The sequence below is a fragment of the Pistacia vera genome, unplaced genomic scaffold (assembly GCF_008641045.1).
Source record: "Pistacia vera cultivar Batoury unplaced genomic scaffold, PisVer_v2 Contig461, whole genome shotgun sequence".
Lineage (NCBI taxonomy): Eukaryota > Viridiplantae > Streptophyta > Magnoliopsida > Sapindales > Anacardiaceae > Pistacia > Pistacia vera.
Window position 1 is genome coordinate 832,079 of NW_022196292.1, and position 18,741 is coordinate 850,819.

General features: G+C 34.8%; 3 protein-coding genes across 3 annotated transcripts; all 3 read right to left on the bottom strand.

The window, feature by feature from the left end:
* Positions 1–1,701: 1,701 nt before the first annotated feature.
* Positions 1,702–4,244, bottom strand: LOC116145326 (putative pentatricopeptide repeat-containing protein At3g01580). The gene has a single exon (XM_031430769.1). It carries the CDS (start codon positions 4,124–4,126, stop codon positions 1,745–1,747), a length of 2,382 nt encoding a protein of 793 aa, XP_031286629.1. The 5' UTR covers positions 4,127–4,244; the 3' UTR covers positions 1,702–1,744.
* Positions 4,245–4,755: 511 nt separating this feature from the next.
* On the bottom strand, positions 4,756–10,492 carry LOC116145325. The gene is made up of 5 exons (XM_031430767.1): positions 10,144–10,492; positions 9,969–10,035; positions 8,936–9,165; positions 7,982–8,801; positions 4,756–7,296 (listed from the first exon to the last, which is right to left on the bottom strand). The coding sequence occupies exons 3-5, from the start codon at positions 9,161–9,163 to the stop codon at positions 5,003–5,005; spliced, it is 3,342 nt and encodes a 1,113-aa protein (XP_031286627.1). The 5' UTR covers positions 9,164–9,165; positions 9,969–10,035; positions 10,144–10,492; the 3' UTR covers positions 4,756–5,002.
* Positions 10,493–15,200: 4,708 nt separating this feature from the next.
* Positions 15,201–16,465, bottom strand: LOC116145370 (UPF0301 protein APL_0232). The gene is made up of 2 exons (XM_031430826.1): positions 16,223–16,465; positions 15,201–16,147 (listed from the first exon to the last, which is right to left on the bottom strand). The coding sequence occupies exons 1-2, from the start codon at positions 16,365–16,367 to the stop codon at positions 15,381–15,383; spliced, it is 912 nt and encodes a 303-aa protein (XP_031286686.1). The 5' UTR covers positions 16,368–16,465; the 3' UTR covers positions 15,201–15,380.
* Between the last annotated feature and the right edge of the window lie 2,276 nt (positions 16,466–18,741).

Sequence of the window (18,741 nt, forward strand, 5' to 3'; positions counted from 1 at the left end):
TTAATAGGGATGTCACTGAAGAGATTTTCAATATTAGGACTCCAAGAGATTAATTGAGGTGTACATAAACTAGTCCAGATATTCCTCATGTTAAAAGAATGGGGTAGGTAACGTTGCTGGTGCAGTAACCAAACTTGGGATCTTCTTAATGGTAGTAGAAGGGTGCACGGTATTGGTATTGGTAATACTTATTACCCCAGTAATGTTGCTGAGTGGGTATCATTAGATGATCTAGCGGTCAATTAGGACTCTTGGGTGTATTACTCAAGAGGTTCAGAGTTCAATTCATCTGAGTTGTTAATAGGGGTGACCTCTGAGGAGATTTTCAACATTAGGACCTCAAGAGATTAATTGAGGTGTACATAAACTAGTCCAGATTTTATTGATTAAAAAAAAAAAAAAAAAAAATGTTACTAAGCAGGTACAACTTTTTATTGCCTTTATATAGTCAAAAATTTTCTATCTCACACCGTCAATCTAAGTTTGAAACTGGAATCCTTATCCTTACCAAAATTTTGAAACTTTTTTGGAACATTAGATCTACCAATATTCCAAGTTACGGCTGTGTTTGTTTTGTTATTTCACCAATATCCTGTCCTTATTCAAAATACAAATGCGCTTTCGTTTCCTATTTTCAAAATCATATTCTAAATTAAAAAACATTTTTAACCCCTTAAGTTTGTTAATTGACAAAAACACCCTCAATAAAAAAATTTATAAATTGACAAAACACCCCTACTCACCTATAGTTACCAGATTCCGGCAACCACCATCGGTGGTGGTTGAAATCTGTCACAACGACACATTATCGGCCGAAAATGGCCTGCAATGCACCGATCTGGCCGTCAACGACGGCCAAGAGATGGCCATCATTGACCATCAACAACGACCATATCTTTGGTCGTCACCGAAGGCCAGATCTGGCTATAGATCTGGCCTTTTCCGGCTAGATCCGTGGTAGGTCTAGTCAAAAAATGTCAGATTGGCTAACAACTGGCCAGATCCGGCCAGTCGTGCGCCGTAACGCCAGATTCTGGCTAGATTCCGATGGTGGGCCTGAATCTGCCCACTATGGGTGAGTGGGAGTGTTTTTGTCATTTTACAAAAATTTTATATATTGAAGGTGTTTAGTTAAATTAGGGAACCTAGGGATTTTTTTTTGTTAATTTTTAAATTCTACCCTATAATAATCACTCAACTCTACTTACCAATAATATTTCAAAAATACTACTTAAAATAATAAAACAAACACACCAGTACGAGTACTACAGAATTGTCCAAAAGAATGAATATAAAGTTTTATTTACAAGATTGGAGTTTAAATAAAAAACAAGATCGAAAGAGAAATAAAAAAGCCGTCAAATAAATGATAAATTATTTTTGTGAATATTTACGACTAGGTAAACCCTTCAGTCGCCGATGTTCTTGTCTAACCATTCGATCATTCAAAAGTAATTCATTTGGTATGGCTTATTCAAAAGTACTTATTCCTTTAAAATAATCACAACCAAATAGGCTATTAAGAGTAATGTTATACCCACAACTTCTTCTCACAACCCCAACGTGACAACTCATCATTGGTCAGCTCTCAAAATGGGTTCCACCAGCTTGTATGGGTCCCGTCTGTCCATTTGCAAGCTAACCAATAACGAACCACTACGTCGGGATTGTGAGAGAAAGATTGTGAAAAGAGGTTATGAGTGTAACATTTTCCGGCAATTAATTGAGCCCATACAAGATGTACCTACTTGTCTAGCTCTATCAAACTATATCCTGAAGTCAATTTAAGCCGTTTCTCCTTCACCATGGCTTTTATTTTGGCAACTTCATCCCATTTTCCCCCTTCTGCAAACAGATTTGACACCAAAGAATAAGCACTTGAATTCTCAGGTTCTAATTCCAGGATGCGCCTTCCGATGACCTCCCCCATTTCCCTATTTCCATACACTCTACAAGCAGCGACCAGCGCAGCTAGCGCAGAAGCACTTTTTGTTGATGGCATACATTTAATCATGTTAAATGCTTCTTCAAGCCTTCCTGCTCGGCTTAACAAATCTACAATACAACCATAATGCTCTGCACATGGAATGATGGAGTATTCTTCTGTCATGGACTTGTAAATTTGCATACCTTCTTCTACCAAACCTGAGTGGCTGCAAGCACTGAGTATTGATGTAAAGGAAACCTCATCAGGCTCAAGCTTTACACTTTTCATTTTACCAAATAATTCGAGAGCCTCAAGACAGTTCCCATGCATTCCATGAGCAGCTATCATCGTGTTCCACGATGTCAGACACTGCTTGTTCATGTGCTCAAACAGATTCCTTGCCATATCTAACTTTCCACATTTGGCGTAAGTAGTAATCAGACAATTGATGATTGGTGTTTGTCCATCGACAAAAGATCGATATAAGTGACAGTGAACTTCCTTTGCCAGACTTAGATATCCAAGTTGAGACAATGCTTGAAGCAAACTCATCAAAGCAACTGAATCATGATCTACTTTTTCTTCCTTCATAATTCGGAATAAGATTAGAGCTTCATTAGCCTGCCCATGATTCAGATAACCCTTCATCATTGAAGTCCATGATACCAAGTCTCTATATCTGATCCTGCTGAAGACTCGTCTTGCATTAGTTAAACAACCACATTTTGTATACATGTTAATAATTTGATTTGCAATTTCATTACTTCCATGAAATCCATGTATGAATACATATCCATGGACACACTTTCCTCGTCTCGTGTCTTTCAGGTCAGACAATGCAGAAAGTACAGGTAATATGGCACCTAAATTTGGTTGAGTACCTGTTCGCACCATTTCAATGAAAAGCTCCAGGGCTTTAGAAGCAAGTTCATTTTGGAGATAACTAGACATCATGACATTGTACGATATTACATCTCTTCTCTCCATTCCTTCAAACAAATTTCTTGCTTGAACTAAATTGTTGCACTTAGAATACAAATCAACAAGGGCAGTGGTAGCAACTTGATCTAGTTGGAATCCATTCCGTGTGATGTAACCATGAATACTCTTTCCTTCCCGGAAAAAAATCAAATCAGCACAACACAAAATCCCATTGGCCAGAGAAATTTGATCGGGCACAACATGTTCTTGCATCATAAGACAAAAAAAGCTCAAAGCTTCCCAGGGCTGTCCCATTTGAAGATGACCAGCTATCACAGCATTCCAACAACCAATGCATCTCATATTCATTTTCCCAAATAAACATGCCACTGTTTTAAGTTTCCCACACTTGATATACATATCCATGAGAGTCGTTTCAAATACTTCATCAGACAGACCAATTTTTCTCCTTATAGCATAACCATGAACCGAACGTCCCTCTTTCAACATGCCTAACTGTGCTGCCGCCTGAAGTAAGCTCACTAGAGTAACTCTATTAGGATCAAGCTGTTCTTTCTGCATATCGCTTGCAATATCAAAAGCATCATAAACACGATCATCACCACATTGTGCAAACCCAGTAATCATCGATGTATAAACAACAACATCCTTTTCAGTTATTTCATCAAACACTTTACTCGCATCCCCTAAATCACCATACTTTGAGTACAAACCAATAAGAGAAGAACCCACAAAACGATCCATACTTAACCCAAACTTGACACTGTCCCCATGAACTACTCTTCCAAATCTTAAACAACCCAATTCAACACAACTCTTTAAACTAAAAGTAACAGAAAAACCATCCAAACCAATTTTAGATTCCCTCCAATTTTTGTACCTCCCAAGAACTTCATTGAAATAACCAGTTCTAAAGTAGCCAACAAGAACTGAATTCCAAAAACTGAGATTAGTATTAACAATTCTATCAAACACCCATCTCGATTCATTTAAAAACCCAAAATGGGCATAACTAATTACAAGCTGAGAACCCAAAAAAGTGTTCCTTCTGAGACCCCAAGTGAAAACACAAGCATGGAGCTTTTTCAGGGAAAGAGTATCCTTACAATTTTCAAAGCAAGAAGAGATTTTATCTATTAAAAATGCACTAGAATTATTATTTCCACTCAGATTAGAAAAAAAATTAACAAAAGGATTGGTTGGAATTTGGTTATGTTCATGGGCTGGCATTCGAAATCTTAATGAGAAAAGATTCATTTTTTATATGAAATCAGTTGAAATGTGACTGTCTTTCTTGTTTTTAAACAAATCCCAGATGGAAAATCATGCATTTTGCAGTTGAAATGAATTGACACTTGAAGGTTAAGTCTGCAACTATCTGTCTAATTGTTTGTGTATGACTATGTATGTTTGCTTTTGAATTTACAGCCAAGTTTTCTAACTGTATTTCAGCGTGTTTCGGGAATATGTTTTGGGTTTTATTTTCGTCTAGTGGGATTTAAAGAGTCAATGAAATGGCAAATATCAAATTTGTTTTTCTTTTTTTTTTTAATTTAAAAAAAAATATTTAGACCAAAGTTCAATGCTTTTTTTTTTTTTTTTGTTTTTTTAATCAAAGGATCAATCTTTGAATCATAATATAAGGCCTTTATTCATAACCAACCCTTAATCATATGATCTAAGGATTATCAATCTTGATATCTTACACAGTCGACTTTATTGATTAGATTGTTTGAGTTGGTAGCTCGAATCTTTGTGTTCATAAATTCAATTATCATGGAGAAAAATGCAGGGATAGAAGGTTGTTAAGATGGCCAAGTAAACAAACTAACAAAGCATATTAATGAGAAAAATATAGGCAACTCCAGAATCTAAAACTTGCTATATGCCAAACTTTCAGGAGCACTCCTGCAATTATATTACATTAAGCCGAGATGTTTCAGTTTAAGCTCAGAGAAGAACAATGAAACTTATTTATGATGAAACACACAACTCACTCAAGGTACTGAGAAACCAAATTAAGGTTAAGAAATGAAAGCATGTACAAAGTGAATCTCCCTGGAAAGGAAAACCCAGCACCATAGCCAAGAGAACTCCAATTCTCTGAAATCAGACATTTCTTTCTCTTTCTAGTTATTTTATAGAGAGAGGGGGACTACCAATCGGGTATCTTTGTCTCGGTGGACGTCTTGTCCTCTTCCCCCATCCTAATAGGCTTGCCTCCTCAAATGCCACTTCTCTACATTTAGGTGGCTCAGTCTGAGGTGGGCAACTGGTAGGTACATTTGGAGGAGAATCAGAACCCCCTGAACGCCGCCTTCTCTTTCCCCCACCATTCCTAGCAGCATTTTTCAGTGCCAAACTTGACTGCCAGGTGCCACCAGTGGCTTTTATCAGCCCTTCGATTGTCTGAAGATCCTCAGTCACCTCATTCTTTAACAGTGAAGCAAGAGTGGGTAGTACATCCCTTTGAAAGTCCTTCCTTTGCCTTCCTCTCCTTGCCTGACCTCTTCGTGGTCGTTTAAGCATTATGTTTTCAGTTTTTGAGTTTTCAAAAACCTGAGGCTCATAACAGCATTCTTCTACCTTAGTTTCTGTCAGATTTAATGTCATAAGCTCAAAGTAATCCATCCCATTAGGAAAACTATGTTCAGGATTAACACTTTCCCGATCCATTGAAACTGATCCAACCTCATTCTGAACATCACCCTTGTAACCAGAAGCAATGTCTGCAAACCAATCAAGGGGATCACTGAGAGAATCACCTGAGTCATGAGAATAGCTATCAGCCTGATGAGGCACACAAGATGATGAAATTGCCACTAAAGCCTCAGCTGCAACCTGTTTTAGTCCTTCGTGCAGCTCTTTAGATACAACTTGAAGCAAGTTAACAGGTCCTTTAACTTTGCTGTCAAAATGTTCAAACCCAGGAGGCTTGCCGTCAAGAAGTTCAACCCCAGGAGTTTTGCTGTTAAAATGTTCAAACCCAGGAGGTTTGCTGCTGTTAAAATGTTCAAACCCAGGAGGCTTACTGCTGTCAAAATGTAGTTTGCTGCTTTTAAAATGTTCGAACCCAGGAGGCAAATCCATTTCTGTTTCAACTGCTGGTGCCTCCAAATCTATCTCAAGAGCAATCTTCCGACTGCTTCTTGAGGAAGAGAGGGTTGGTTGAGCCAGTTCTTCAACTTCTTCTTCAACAACACACAAATTCAAATCAATATGATGTCTTGAATCAGCACTGTGATTAACTAAGCCTTTCTCCATCAGACCATCCACTTTATGCTGCTCTCCAAATTCATGTGATGTTGGATCATTGGCCTTGGTACCATCAACAGTTGCAAGATAGCTTGGTTTTGAGGGGCGACTAGGAGTGGCAAGATCCTTAGATTTATAAGGCTTTTCAAAAATGGAGAACCCCAGAATCTTCCTGTTGCTTGAACACTCACCAACTTCAGTTTTCCAGTGCTCAGCATCAAGGGCACATGTAGCCGACAAAGAATCCTGAACAAAGGTTTGTAAGGAGCTCTTTCTCATCATTTCCGTTTTATCGAAAAATTGCTGAGAACAGTTTTGCAATGAATCTCCATTCATCTGAGAAGAGCCTTGCCTTTCTTCAGAAGAGTTTCCATTACATGAAGGAACTGCTTTAAGCCAAGGCAATCCTCCATGAGGGTTCTGCTTCCTTGTCCCATTGATAGAAACAATAGCAGGTTGAGTAATTGTTTCATTCTGATAACTATTTGGAGATACTGCATCGGCTTTCTTCTCTTCTGTAAACTTGGCATCCATAATGGAGCCTAAATCCCTAAAGTTGTTTCTAGGACCACGTTCAGCAAAATGTTCAGAAGCAGAACTACTGTCACTGATGCCATTTGGGTGACCAAATCCATTTGATGAGTGGCAAACCCATGATTCTTTGGATTCCAACTGAGAACCAAAGCACAAATCATTTTGGTACAATGCTTCAGCTCTAGTATTTGGGGCAGATCTAGAACTGCTACTAAGTACCAATTTGTCTCCCACAACATCGGGGCTGTGCATCAATGTCACTGAACTCTTATTTGATTGAGTTAAGGTGCTAACAGAAGGTTGTCCTTGAACCATTATCATATTACGGCTTGAGCCAGGATAAAGTTTCTTCCAGGAAGAAATTGAGGATGACTCAGAATTGGCCGCATTAGATTGAGGAACATGTGGGTGCTGAATAGGAGTTCGGAAGGCCTCAGTGGATGCACCACGGTTGCTTTCACAAATTTCAACACCAAAAAGTTTCTTCTTCTGATGTGATTCCCTGTTCTTTTGCTCAGACAAGATAAATTTTGAAAAGCTGGAGTTCCTAGGTTCAACTTGCTGTGACTTAGAAGTTGCAGGTAAATCTTCATGACAAAAACTTGCATGAAGTGGACCTCCATTACTTCCAGTTTGGCCTGTAGGGAGCCAAATCAAACAATCAGTTTACATTAACCAACTCTTTGATACTACTTATCCTGTCTTTAGTGACAGCTACAGAATAAAACAGGCAAGCAAAATGGCAGCTTTTAACACAAAAAATAAAGCCATATTTGGATTATACTTGCGCACAAAAAACATTTAGTCACCTTTCAGTCAGGTAACAAAAATGCAGAAATGAGAATTTGGTATTTATTTTTCTCCAAAAGATAGAAAATTGAATTTCCTTGAAACAGATAACCTTTGTTCAAGTCTTGGTATGTTTTTCCTTAATTTCTATATGATAACTCTTTATTTGTATGAACATATTCACTTCAGTTTGGGAGTAGATTTCCCTTAAAGGTAAATGCATGTTGTAGAAATGGCATTTGGAAAATCATTCTCCTACTTCATTGGAATATATGTAGACATTTTTTTAGGTTTTAGTTTTGTACACATTATTCTTCACAGTTGCCTTTTCTCTGCACTTCCATTAAAATAAAATTTCTTTTAGACGTATATGGAGATGCAAAACCAATTGGTTCTTTGTCAGCCAATTCATTATTTTAAAAGGTATAGGCACTTGTGATTGAAACTGAAAAAAGAAAAGAAGCACTTTTATTACGAACTCAAGCAAATTTAGAAGGCAATAAATTTAAGCCAACAGTGAATTTAAGGCCTTACCAGCTTCAAGGTTACACCCTGACCACCCATTTTGTTGCCTTTCAGTCTCTACATGCAAATTGCTAAAGCTGATTCCTCTTTCCTTTCCTTTTCGGGGATCTTGAGAAAATTTATTGTCCAAGCAGTGAAAACCGGAATGTGAATATGGAGATGGAAAGTGTCTTTCCAGCTCCTCTTTGGAGCAGATAATATTTCCCAAAACATTGGTGGAAGCTGAGACAGACGCTTCTTTAACTTTGACATGTTCATTTAAATTACTCAGTCCGTGGGGATTCCTCATATATGAACTGGAACTGAACCCATCATTTTTACAGCCAGAGATAACACCAGGGTAAAAAGATGAATTTCCAACTCTCTCACGAGTCATCTCATGGTCCCTGCTAAGAAAATAACTACCCACTGACACTCCAGAAACCCCTTGACCTTCCTTTTCATCATTAACGTATTCTTCAGAAGGAAGTTCAAGATCAATTAACCTTCTTTGCTGCTTCTTGCAGTCGGATTCCGAAGTCTCGTAGTCCTTCAATCTTAATCCAGTTTGGTTAGGACCATAACTGGACTGCATGGCATTCTCTTTCATGGATCCAAACTGACATTGGAAGCTGTCAGCACCAGACATAGACAGTCTACCATGATTTAAATCCACTGTGGACAAACTGGAAATATGCTGCCTCCCCTTGTCATCTGTGAATGAAAATCCAGATGAATAAAGACTAGACTGTGATAGTCTTTCCGGTATCAGATGTTTGTTTAATTCTCTGCTTCTCATTTCATTCATCATGCCCCTCTGTATGTGGTAAATACGATGAAGTTCATGGAGCTGAAAAAAGAACCACACACCAATAAGTTCAGAAGTCAGGCAACTGCAGCGCCTCAAGTAGTAAGCTTTCATGACAAACGAGAGCCTTTAGGGGTTCATTGTTCATATTAAAAATTCGGTCTTAATAAGCATACCTGATGCCTGAACATAGATTCATGCTTCAATATAGTTTGCCGCAAGTGTTGCTTGTCATGTTCCTCATTAACATCTATTGCTTGCCTCGTCAAGAAAAAATCATGGTACTGGCCAAACATATTGCTTTGCTGACATAAAGACCAGCTACCACTGCCAGTATTGTCATTTAGATCTCTCAAGGAATAGTAACCCGGTAGATACATTTTAGACTGTACTTCAGTTCCCATTCCTGCAAAAAACTCAATAGAAGCAGTAAATAAACTTGACGGAGACACATAGTCAATGTCACACCAAGAAAATTAAACAAGCTAATTCTCAGCTTTGTGAACTCGATGCAGCTTCAAATATAGGAAAAGATTATGAAGCTAGAAAAAAACATCAGCTAACCCGTCAAAAACTAGTCCCTAGAATCACTCAGAAGAAATTGCCGCTTCGAAATTAAACTTATTTTTAATGGACTCAGAAATAGAACCAGAGAGAGAGATTTGTTACTCATTTTGATGGAGAGATTCAAGATAACAAAATGCTTAACCAAACATTTGCTTCTGGATGTCAAACAATGAACAGAGAGGGGCAAAACTGAACTTTTACTAATTCCCATGATGATCACCAGATCTTACAGTAGATCTTCCAAAATGGAACATATGATCAGAATGAGAATGAACTCTACATCCCATAAGTATTGAATTCGGAAGTCGTAAGCAATGCAATAAAGTAGAAGATCACAAAGAAAATCTAGCAGTAAATTAGCAATGAGAAACACAATGGGTATCAGTGAAATCGCAATTTAACTCAATTCCCAAACCACATTCAAGATGTTCAGATAAGGAATGAAAAATCTAACTAAAAACTAGCAATAGACGCCAAACACCCAACAAAAGAAACAGTTAAACAAATACCATGAAACCCTTATTAACGACAAAATGCATTACACAAATTACCCAAATCATAATTTAGAGTAACACAACTCACTCAACTATGATCAAACACAAAACATCACAAACGATCAACCCAAAAGAAATAAAATTTCACCTCATAACTATATCCTCCACCACCCCTTTTATCAACAACTCATCATGGTCATCATGAGCCAAAACACCTGAAGAAGCCATAAAATAAGCTTAGATCATCATCACAATCATCATCGTCGTCATCATCATCACCAAACAAAAGAATAAAAGCAAACTAAGATCTTCTGGGCCAGTACCTGATAACAAGATAGAGAGATCCCACATACCCAGATGATAAAAATGAGATCTTCCTTCTCCACAAAAACAGAAAAGCAAAAAAAAAAAAAAAAAAAAAAAAAAAAAAAAAAAAAAAAAAAAAGAACCCCCCTGAACAACAACCAAAAAAATGAGTTGAATGACTTCAATTTTGTCAACTTGTAGTCTCTCTCTATTATTCTATATACTTTGCTTCACCTTTGGCTCAAGTTCAATGATATCTTTAACAAAACAAAATGGATTAAATTAATAAAGGGGGGTGATTGAGGATGTGAAAGATATGGGCAATTTTTTTTTTCACATTTCTAGATTCTCTCTACCTTCCATGCTTTTTGGGTACACATATTTTAAGTACTTAGGAAATATGCAGACGCCTGGCTGTACTCAGACAACAGCCAAACAGTTTCCAAAAGTCGCTGACCCCTCCTCAATGGATCTTACTAGGATTACTTTTCCCACGCGCATCAACAGCGTTTGGATTCTCTCTCTCTCTCTAACATCACAAGTACACTACAACAGAATCTTAAATACTGTTTTCTGTCGTCATTGTTGTTTCTTTCTTGACTTCACTTTACTTCATCAATAATGGTCTGTCAATTATTTCATTTGATTTTATTTACTTTCACCTTAATTTCATTATCAACATGTTAAAAGAAAGACATGTTTTGTAATTACATAATTATTCACAATCTTACGACTCTAATTTAATAGTCAATATAAAAAACAGTGGTACCTTTGTTACTGTATTCTCTTATTAACTATTATATAACGAATCAGTCAACATTAAACAGTAAAAAAATGACTGTTAATAATTATTAATAATCAATAAAATTACTGAATGGATTATAATTTAAAGATTGACTAAGATTCAACCAAGTCGGATAGGACTAACGACATGTTACTCCAACTATAAGTAAATATTAATTTATATAGGATTTGACTATAATTAAACTATAGTAATAGTTTTCGTTGTTCATTCCTATTTAATATTATAAATTCATAGTAAAAAAAAAATTGTCATTAATTTTTTAATGACAAATTTACCCCTATGATCTTATTACATTGAATGATAATCTTAAAAAATGGACACTATGCCCATATTAAAAAAAATGTTATATTGATAATCTTAGTAGACATCAATTGTTGAATGGGATTGGTGGGAATTGTGAAACACAGGCCCAGGGGCGCGTGGGTGATATGAGAAAGGTGTATATTTTACTAAGAAATAAAATAATATAAAAGGTATTATTGTATTATTTATTTATATTTATATATATAAAGGGAATTGAATTGAATAGATAGATGGATTATTGTTTTTGTTTGTTTCTTTATTCTTTAATTCTCCTTATAGCATTCAATTTTTCTTATAATGTGACAATTTTTGGTGGGTAAAGAGCATTACACATGTAATTTTTTTTACATACATTTTATTTTTTAATATTTAATATAATTTAAAAATAATAATTTTAGAAGATGTTAACCAATTACATTTTGTTTTTTTTTTTAAATTGTATTTAAATTCTAAATTAAATGGGCCTACCAAGTACCAACCCACCTTCCTTTGCAAGAATATTTCTTGTTATGCTCAATCATATATCATCATGCTTTATTTATTTTATTGAAAATGCTTGAAATTACAAAATCTTCTTCTAATCCATAATTTAGATCATAATACGATTAGTATTATTTCTTAATCATTGTTGGAGAAAAAAATACAAACGTCTCATTAGAAGTGTCAAAAATTAAGTCAACAAATTTAAGTCATAGGATCACAAAACAATCTTCTATTATCAAAACGTTCGTCATTCTCTTCTGTAGATATCCTAAAATAAGGATAAGACGAACCTAACACTAAGAATAATAAAAGATTTCTTATCATTAAACATTCAGAACGTTCGTCATTCTCTCTTTCAGATATCCGAAGTTTTAAGTTGAAAGCAATCTTAGTTTAGTTTTAAAACTTTGTTTAATCAAATCAAAAATTTGTAAAAGTAGAAAAGCAATTAGCAAGCAAGGTAGCCAAAAGTGAAAAAGGAGCATTGGAATAAAATCCTCCTTTTGTTAAATCTAGTAATTAAGATCTCCTAATTCACTTACTTTTTTTTTGACAAAGGGGGGCAAGGGGGGGCCAATAAACTCTTGTAACTTCAATAGAAATTAGAAAGATTTGAATACAAATAATGTAATGGCAAAAGCTGCTTTTTCAAAAGCCTGTCAATATGAAGAACAATGAATGACACTAAACCCTAAAGCATTACAAAGAACCCATTAAAAGAGGTAGAAAAAGTGTCACCGACACCATTACAATTTACGAAACATTGTATCTCAAGGCATCTTCACTCTCAACGTAATGCTTTAGAGTTAAATCCTAAATCTTAAATCCTAAGATCACATCAGTTAAAATTTAAGAGAGTTTAGATGACGAGAAGTTTGCAATTTGTTAATTTTGGATTAGTTTTATTTCGTAACCTTAATATATCATATTTATCTTACTAAAATATGAAACTATAATAGATAATTATTGGAATTCCAACTAGGCACGCTCAAGCCTATTGGTTTATAAGAGAGGGTAATTCTCTCATTTAACAAGACCTTATTAGGTGAAGAGTCAAACCCACCTCAAATTCTATTATGGTATTAGAGTCAGACCAAATTGAGATGGGTACTTGACCAGCGGGTGAGGAGTTAGAACCAACAACTACATCCAGTAGCGGATCCAGGAATATTTTTTAGGGTGGGCCAAAATAAAAATTTAATATACATTACTATTTTTGTCCATTAATATTTTTGTTAGGGTGGGTCAAAATATATAAATTATACATATTAATATTAAAAAAAAAAATTTGAGGGTGGGCAAAAAGTGGCTGGATCTGCCACTAACTACATCTATCAACAGACATGACCCAACATATAGGCTTGAGCGTGATTCCACACCGATCAGGTATGTTCAAGCCTACTCGTTTCTCAAATTCTATTAGTAATTAATAAAACAAATAAAAACAGCAAGAGTGATCAGATTGGTTATGGTACACTCAAGCCTACTGGTTTATAAGATAGGATAATCCTCTCATTTAATAATACCGTATTGGGTGAAGAGTCAGACCCACCTCAAATTCCATTATGATATCAAAGTCAGACCTAATTGAGCTGAGTACTTAATTAGCGGGTTAGAAGTTAGAACTAGCAACTACATCCATCAACAGACATGACTCAACATATGAGCTTGAGCGTGGTCCTACATTGATTAGACACGCTTTAAGCCTACTGGTTTCTCAAATTCTATTAGTAATTAATAAAACAAATAAAAACAGCACGGAGTGATAAGATTGGTCATGGTATAAAGTCTTTGGTATCAAGTGCTTGTTTCATTAAATTCAATCCTTTTCTCTTGTCAATTTCCTATGAATATTAGCCAAAATATATTTATAATTTAAATAGATAGATGGGGACAGAAATGGATGTTACTCGATTCAAGTTAAGGTTTAGTAAGCCATTGAAGAGTCTCAACTATTTCAATTGTGGTTGTAATAAATTATGTGGGAACTCAATGTCGAAATGCGTGAAGCCCTCGTCTACTTGTGAGGAACACAATTTTTTAAATTGTCTATTTCATGATATAGTGCATTTTTAATTAACCATTATTTAATTTTTTTTTATGACTGAGGTTTCTGAACCCCCACTTTCCTCAAGATCCACTTCAAGTTGAGACACGTCAAACCTGTCTAGTCGTTAAAGTTCATTGAATACTCTACAAACTTAAATAAAACAGAGAAATCACAAATGTGATAAGTGGTCAACTCTTCTGATAAGTTGAACAATACAAATTCTCTAGGTCCATTGACAAACCGAACCTAATGGTCTACCATAAACACAAGGAAGTAGGTTAACCATTATATAATTAATATGCTATTATTTAAAGAATTTAGTATAATTATATATTTTTTTAATAAAAGTTTAGAAATACTCAATCTTCATACCCATTCGTTTAATTATATATATATATATATATATATATATATAAAATCAACTGTGCGTTACACACTCGACCTATAATTGGTTGGTTATATCATACATTTATTGTATTTAAATTAATTTTTGAAACATTAAATATAATTTAAAGAACCTAATAATGAGCAAAAGACTATTTATGGGGCCATTTTTACCCTTTTTTTTTTATCTTGAATTTTGAGATTTTACATAATTAACATGAGTTTGACATTTTTCAAATTTGGAATAGTAACAAGCATGACCCATGTCCCATGTGCCCCAAGAATATAGCACTTTTTTTTTTTTTTTTTTTAAAAACATCATTTGACCAAAATAATTTAATTAATTTACTACTCACATGATCCAAACTCTAGCTATTTCACATGTCTATGAATAAACTAAGCTAGCATAGGATCCCTATAACCAAATGTTGGGGGATTTTGGATAATGTTACATAGTATAAAATAAAAGCAACAGGATTCGTATGATCATTGTTTTAAATATTTAAAACATGATCATGTTTTGGTTCAACCCAACATTTAATGTAATATATATTATATTTTATTATAATAATTGTGTTAGATTTATTCAACATAAACATTTATGAATTTTAAAAACGATAACAAAACATTTCACAAGTTAAACTATTAATTCGACCTGTATATAAAGGTTTATACTGATTGTGATAGTTCGTTATCCGGAAGTGTTTCCTGAAAAATGAGACAAACGTGAGGAAACTACCCGCCTCTATGTGTTGATACTATTATGATAGCATTTTTGAGCGTTATGTCAACGTGCTTATTAGTATGAGGCTTTATGCTACCTTAGAAGGATTAGATTGTACATTCCCCCAAATAGTTTAAGCTTTTAATAGAGTTAATTAGTACCATTTCTTAGAGGTATTTTATGTGCAAAAGTGAGAGATCAAACACTAATCACTTAAACACAAAAAAATAGAAACATTGCAATTATAGATCATAATATACATAACTTTGCATGTGAGGTATAAACTCATTTTACAAACCTCACTATATATATATATATATATATATTTTTTGAAAGCCTCAAGATGTCCCTACATCTAAAGGTATGAGACTAATTCCTGATCGGGGCCTTGGTAAATGCCCTTGGCCGAGCTGCTTCCAATGAAATTCGAACCCTTAACATTGTAGGTAAAATTCGCAATCTCACCGTTTAATTAAGCATCTAAAAAGCTTCACAAAGTTAGACCTCACCAAACTTTTCTTGGGCCCATAAGCCCAAGGATCTCATCCCAAAGCCCAATACTCCCTACACAATCCAGCCCAATAACTCTTGGGCTACAAGCGGCAACGGTCCAATAACCAGCCCGTATTTCCTCGTTCAATTGCTCTTTCTCCCACCCACAACACCCATCAAAAAACCTAAAATCTTCAGGCCCTACTACATTTCTCTTCACCATTTCAGCTGCACATCCCACACTCTCTTTGGTCCCAAAATACAATCCTTTCATTACTTCCTCAAAAACCCCACTCTTCCCCACCCCATCACCCACTTTTGGGCTCACCAAAAACAACCCTTCCTCCAAAGGACCACCAAAGAACAATGGCCTATCCGAGAACGTCCCCGCTACGTCTAGGGTTGTCGATCTCATCTCCTTGATCGACATAAGCGACGGTCGATTGAGTATGATCCCAGACGGGCCTATGGGCTCAGTCGATAAGAGTAGGATCACCGTCCGTTCGAAAATATGGACCCCATCGAGCTTTTCTGTTGCAATAAGCAAACAACCCTTTTCGGGCTCATGAATTTCATGGGCCCATCTGTCTCCGATATTGATTTGCGGTGGTGGAGAATCCACCACCGTATCAAGATCAACAAATGCAGAAGGCTCTTGAGGTTGGATTCTTGACGCTGCTTGTTCTTCAGCTACTAATCTTGCTCTAAACGATCTCCAATCAGCATCAACAAAGCCTTTCTTTTTGTCATCGGACGGTGATGACGACTCCGAGTGGCAACCTGTGATTAACAGCGGTAACTTAACTAAACAACGTGAAATAAATCAAACCCAGATGGAAAAAAAAAAGTACCTACATGAAATAGAAGAAGGGGCAGCAACCCTTTTGAGAACAAACTGATTAGAACATCTCTTGGGGTTGAACAGAGTTCTTGCTTTGATTGATGGACCAAATTCTATGGTTTTTGTAAAAGAATTTGATGTAAGACAGCAAGCTTCCATGCCTAATTGATTCTAAGTTTTGATCTTCTTCTTTCTAGTTGTGTAAATGAAATCTGCAGTGACAGGAGGCTTTTAGTAATAAATACAATACTGAAACTTAGAAGAAAGGTGTGGCTCAATATGCACCGCAAGCGTTAGTTTCAATCCCATCGCATCATCCAAGTTGAGTTTTATTGTTTTTTCCAAGTATGGGCCACTGGATATGAATGACAGGTGGCAGAAGAGTACAAGTATGACTATCTATCTAGAAAAAAGCTGATGTGGGAACCAGATTAACTGAAGCTTTTTTCAACCCTTTTTGGTGATATGGCAGAATTGTGACCAGTTATTGGTTGCTTTTGAGCACTGAAGTTCACTAAATTGTAAAGGAAGTGGGAAGTTGCCTACCCGGCATTCCAGCGATAGCATTCTCTCGTGATGGGATAATCACAACTTAAAAGGTGTTTGTCTGAACTTATAAAAATTAGCTTATAAGTTTATAAGCATTTAAAATTTTAAGCAATTACGTGTTTGGTTAAAATACTTATAAGTGACCAATAAGTAGTTGACGTGTTTGGTAAAATGTGGCTTATAAGTACATTTTATTATAAAATGACTAAAAAAGGTATTACATTAAATAAGGGTGTACTATGAAATTTTAAAATTAAACAAGGATAATGTGATAATATACTTGGTCAAACTAATTTATAAGCAGAGTGTTTATAAGCAAAAAAAAAAAAGTACCTCCCCCCCAACTTATTTTTTTTGGCTTATAAACTCAACTTATAAGCTCAAAAAAATTATAAACAAATAGGTCAGCTTAATTTTAGAGCTTATAAACAAGTTTGACCAACTTATAAGCTTAGACAAATACACACTTAATCTTATAATTTATTTTTTTACAATTTGGATATAATAATTGTAATTGATCCGTTTATAATAGTTTTCGCCTACCCAATAATAGGTTTCATTTGTTCAATTACAAATTGATAAATTACAAGTCACCATATTGAGATTGTGAGAGAAAATTTGTTAGATTCGATTGTGAATCAATCTTAGAAGATGACGACATTTTGCAATTTAGTTATCTAAACACTAAAAAAAAAAAAAAAAAAGGATATGTTTGGTAGGTTGCCATTATTTTTTTATTATTTAGCAAATACCAAATTTACGTGTGAACATATACTAGATAACATAATACGTCCATCTTATTCAAAACTTCTTGCTTGTCTCAATCGTATGCATTTTCTCTCAATTTCAAGATCAAAAGGAATAAGGTCTAAGCTTCTAGTATATGCACGATCGAGGCCCTAAGAACAACAAGAAAACAAGAAAAATCCAGATTTAAATTGAAAATTTAGGAGAAAAACAATAAAAACTTGAATAGCCCAAATTCAGCAAAACTGCACGCGAAAGCAAGAAAAATGTTGAAACCTAAAAATTCTAAAATTAAAAGATAAAATTAAACCAAAAGTTAAAACTAAACCTAAACTAACACAAAGAACAAAGAGAATCAAAAACAAGGAAAAAAAAAATCAAATTAGCAATGAAATAACTCATAGTGATATTGGTAAAAAAAAAAAAAAAAAAAATCCCCTAACAACATCGTTAAAAAGTTGATAAGGATTTTTGTAAATGAACGAATTCGTATTGAGCCCTAGAGAATTATTAATTACCAAAATTAGTTATTCCTACCACTAATTGATTAATTGAAATTTGATTGAATGGGAAAACTAAAAATAACAATTTTTAAACATATTGGAAAAGGAAGCAAGTTGTAAAACAATATGGCAAAGCCTAGAGCATAGACATAGTACCAATGTACTCTTATGTCTTGACGAATCATTGTTAAGCCTTCACTAAAGACCAAATTCTCTTAAATTCTAATATTTTCTCTCGAATAATTATCGGATTAACCCTCAATTACCAATTCAAAATATATCTAAATTGAATTTAGATCTTAAAGGTTTATTAAACCTTTTGAAATTTAATATAAGTCTCACAACTCATGTTTAGTATCTCTACTATTCATCTAACTTAGGGTGTTTATTATTTAGACTAACTAGATTTTATCTCTCGATCTCAACCTAGTTCATTATATCAATCAATTCTCGGCACCAAAAAAATTCAAAGCAATAAAAACAATAACAAAAACCTAGAAAAGAATTGCTTAGCAAAGTTTAACATTAATCCATCAAAATATAATCATAAATTGGGTTACATCTTAGCCCTAGAAAATTAATTTAGTTGATAATTAAATGAAAAGAAATAACAATTGAGAAATTGAAAGACATGACTCATGTGCACATGTGCGAGCTGGCTGGACTTGACTTGGCTCAAATCTGTCCAGATTTTTTAGTCTTCAAAGATATCCAAAATAGATCATGATAAATCC

What these genes read in the sequence shown, in the direction of transcription:
- LOC116145326 (XM_031430769.1), bottom strand. Translation starts at nt 4,126, where the DNA reads ATGAATCTTTTCTCATTAAGATTTCGAATGCCAGCCCATGAACATAAC.
- LOC116145325 (XM_031430767.1), bottom strand. Translation starts at nt 9,163, where the DNA reads ATGGGAACTGAAGTACAGTCTAAAATGTATCTACCGGGTTACTATTCC. An exon ending in AATCTATGTTCAGGCATCAG is followed by an intron (nt 8,802 to 8,935) that starts GTATGCTTATTA and finishes TTCTTTTTTCAG; the next exon opens with CTCCATGAACTTCATCGTAT. An exon ending in AGGGTGTAACCTTGAAGCTG is followed by an intron (nt 7,297 to 7,981) that starts GTAAGGCCTTAA and finishes GGCTCCCTACAG; the next exon opens with GCCAAACTGGAAGTAATGGA.
- LOC116145370 (XM_031430826.1), bottom strand. Translation starts at nt 16,367, where the DNA reads ATGGAAGCTTGCTGTCTTACATCAAATTCTTTTACAAAAACCATAGAA. An exon ending in TGCCCCTTCTTCTATTTCAT is followed by an intron (nt 16,148 to 16,222) that starts GTAGGTACTTTT and finishes TGTTAATCACAG; the next exon opens with GTTGCCACTCGGAGTCGTCA.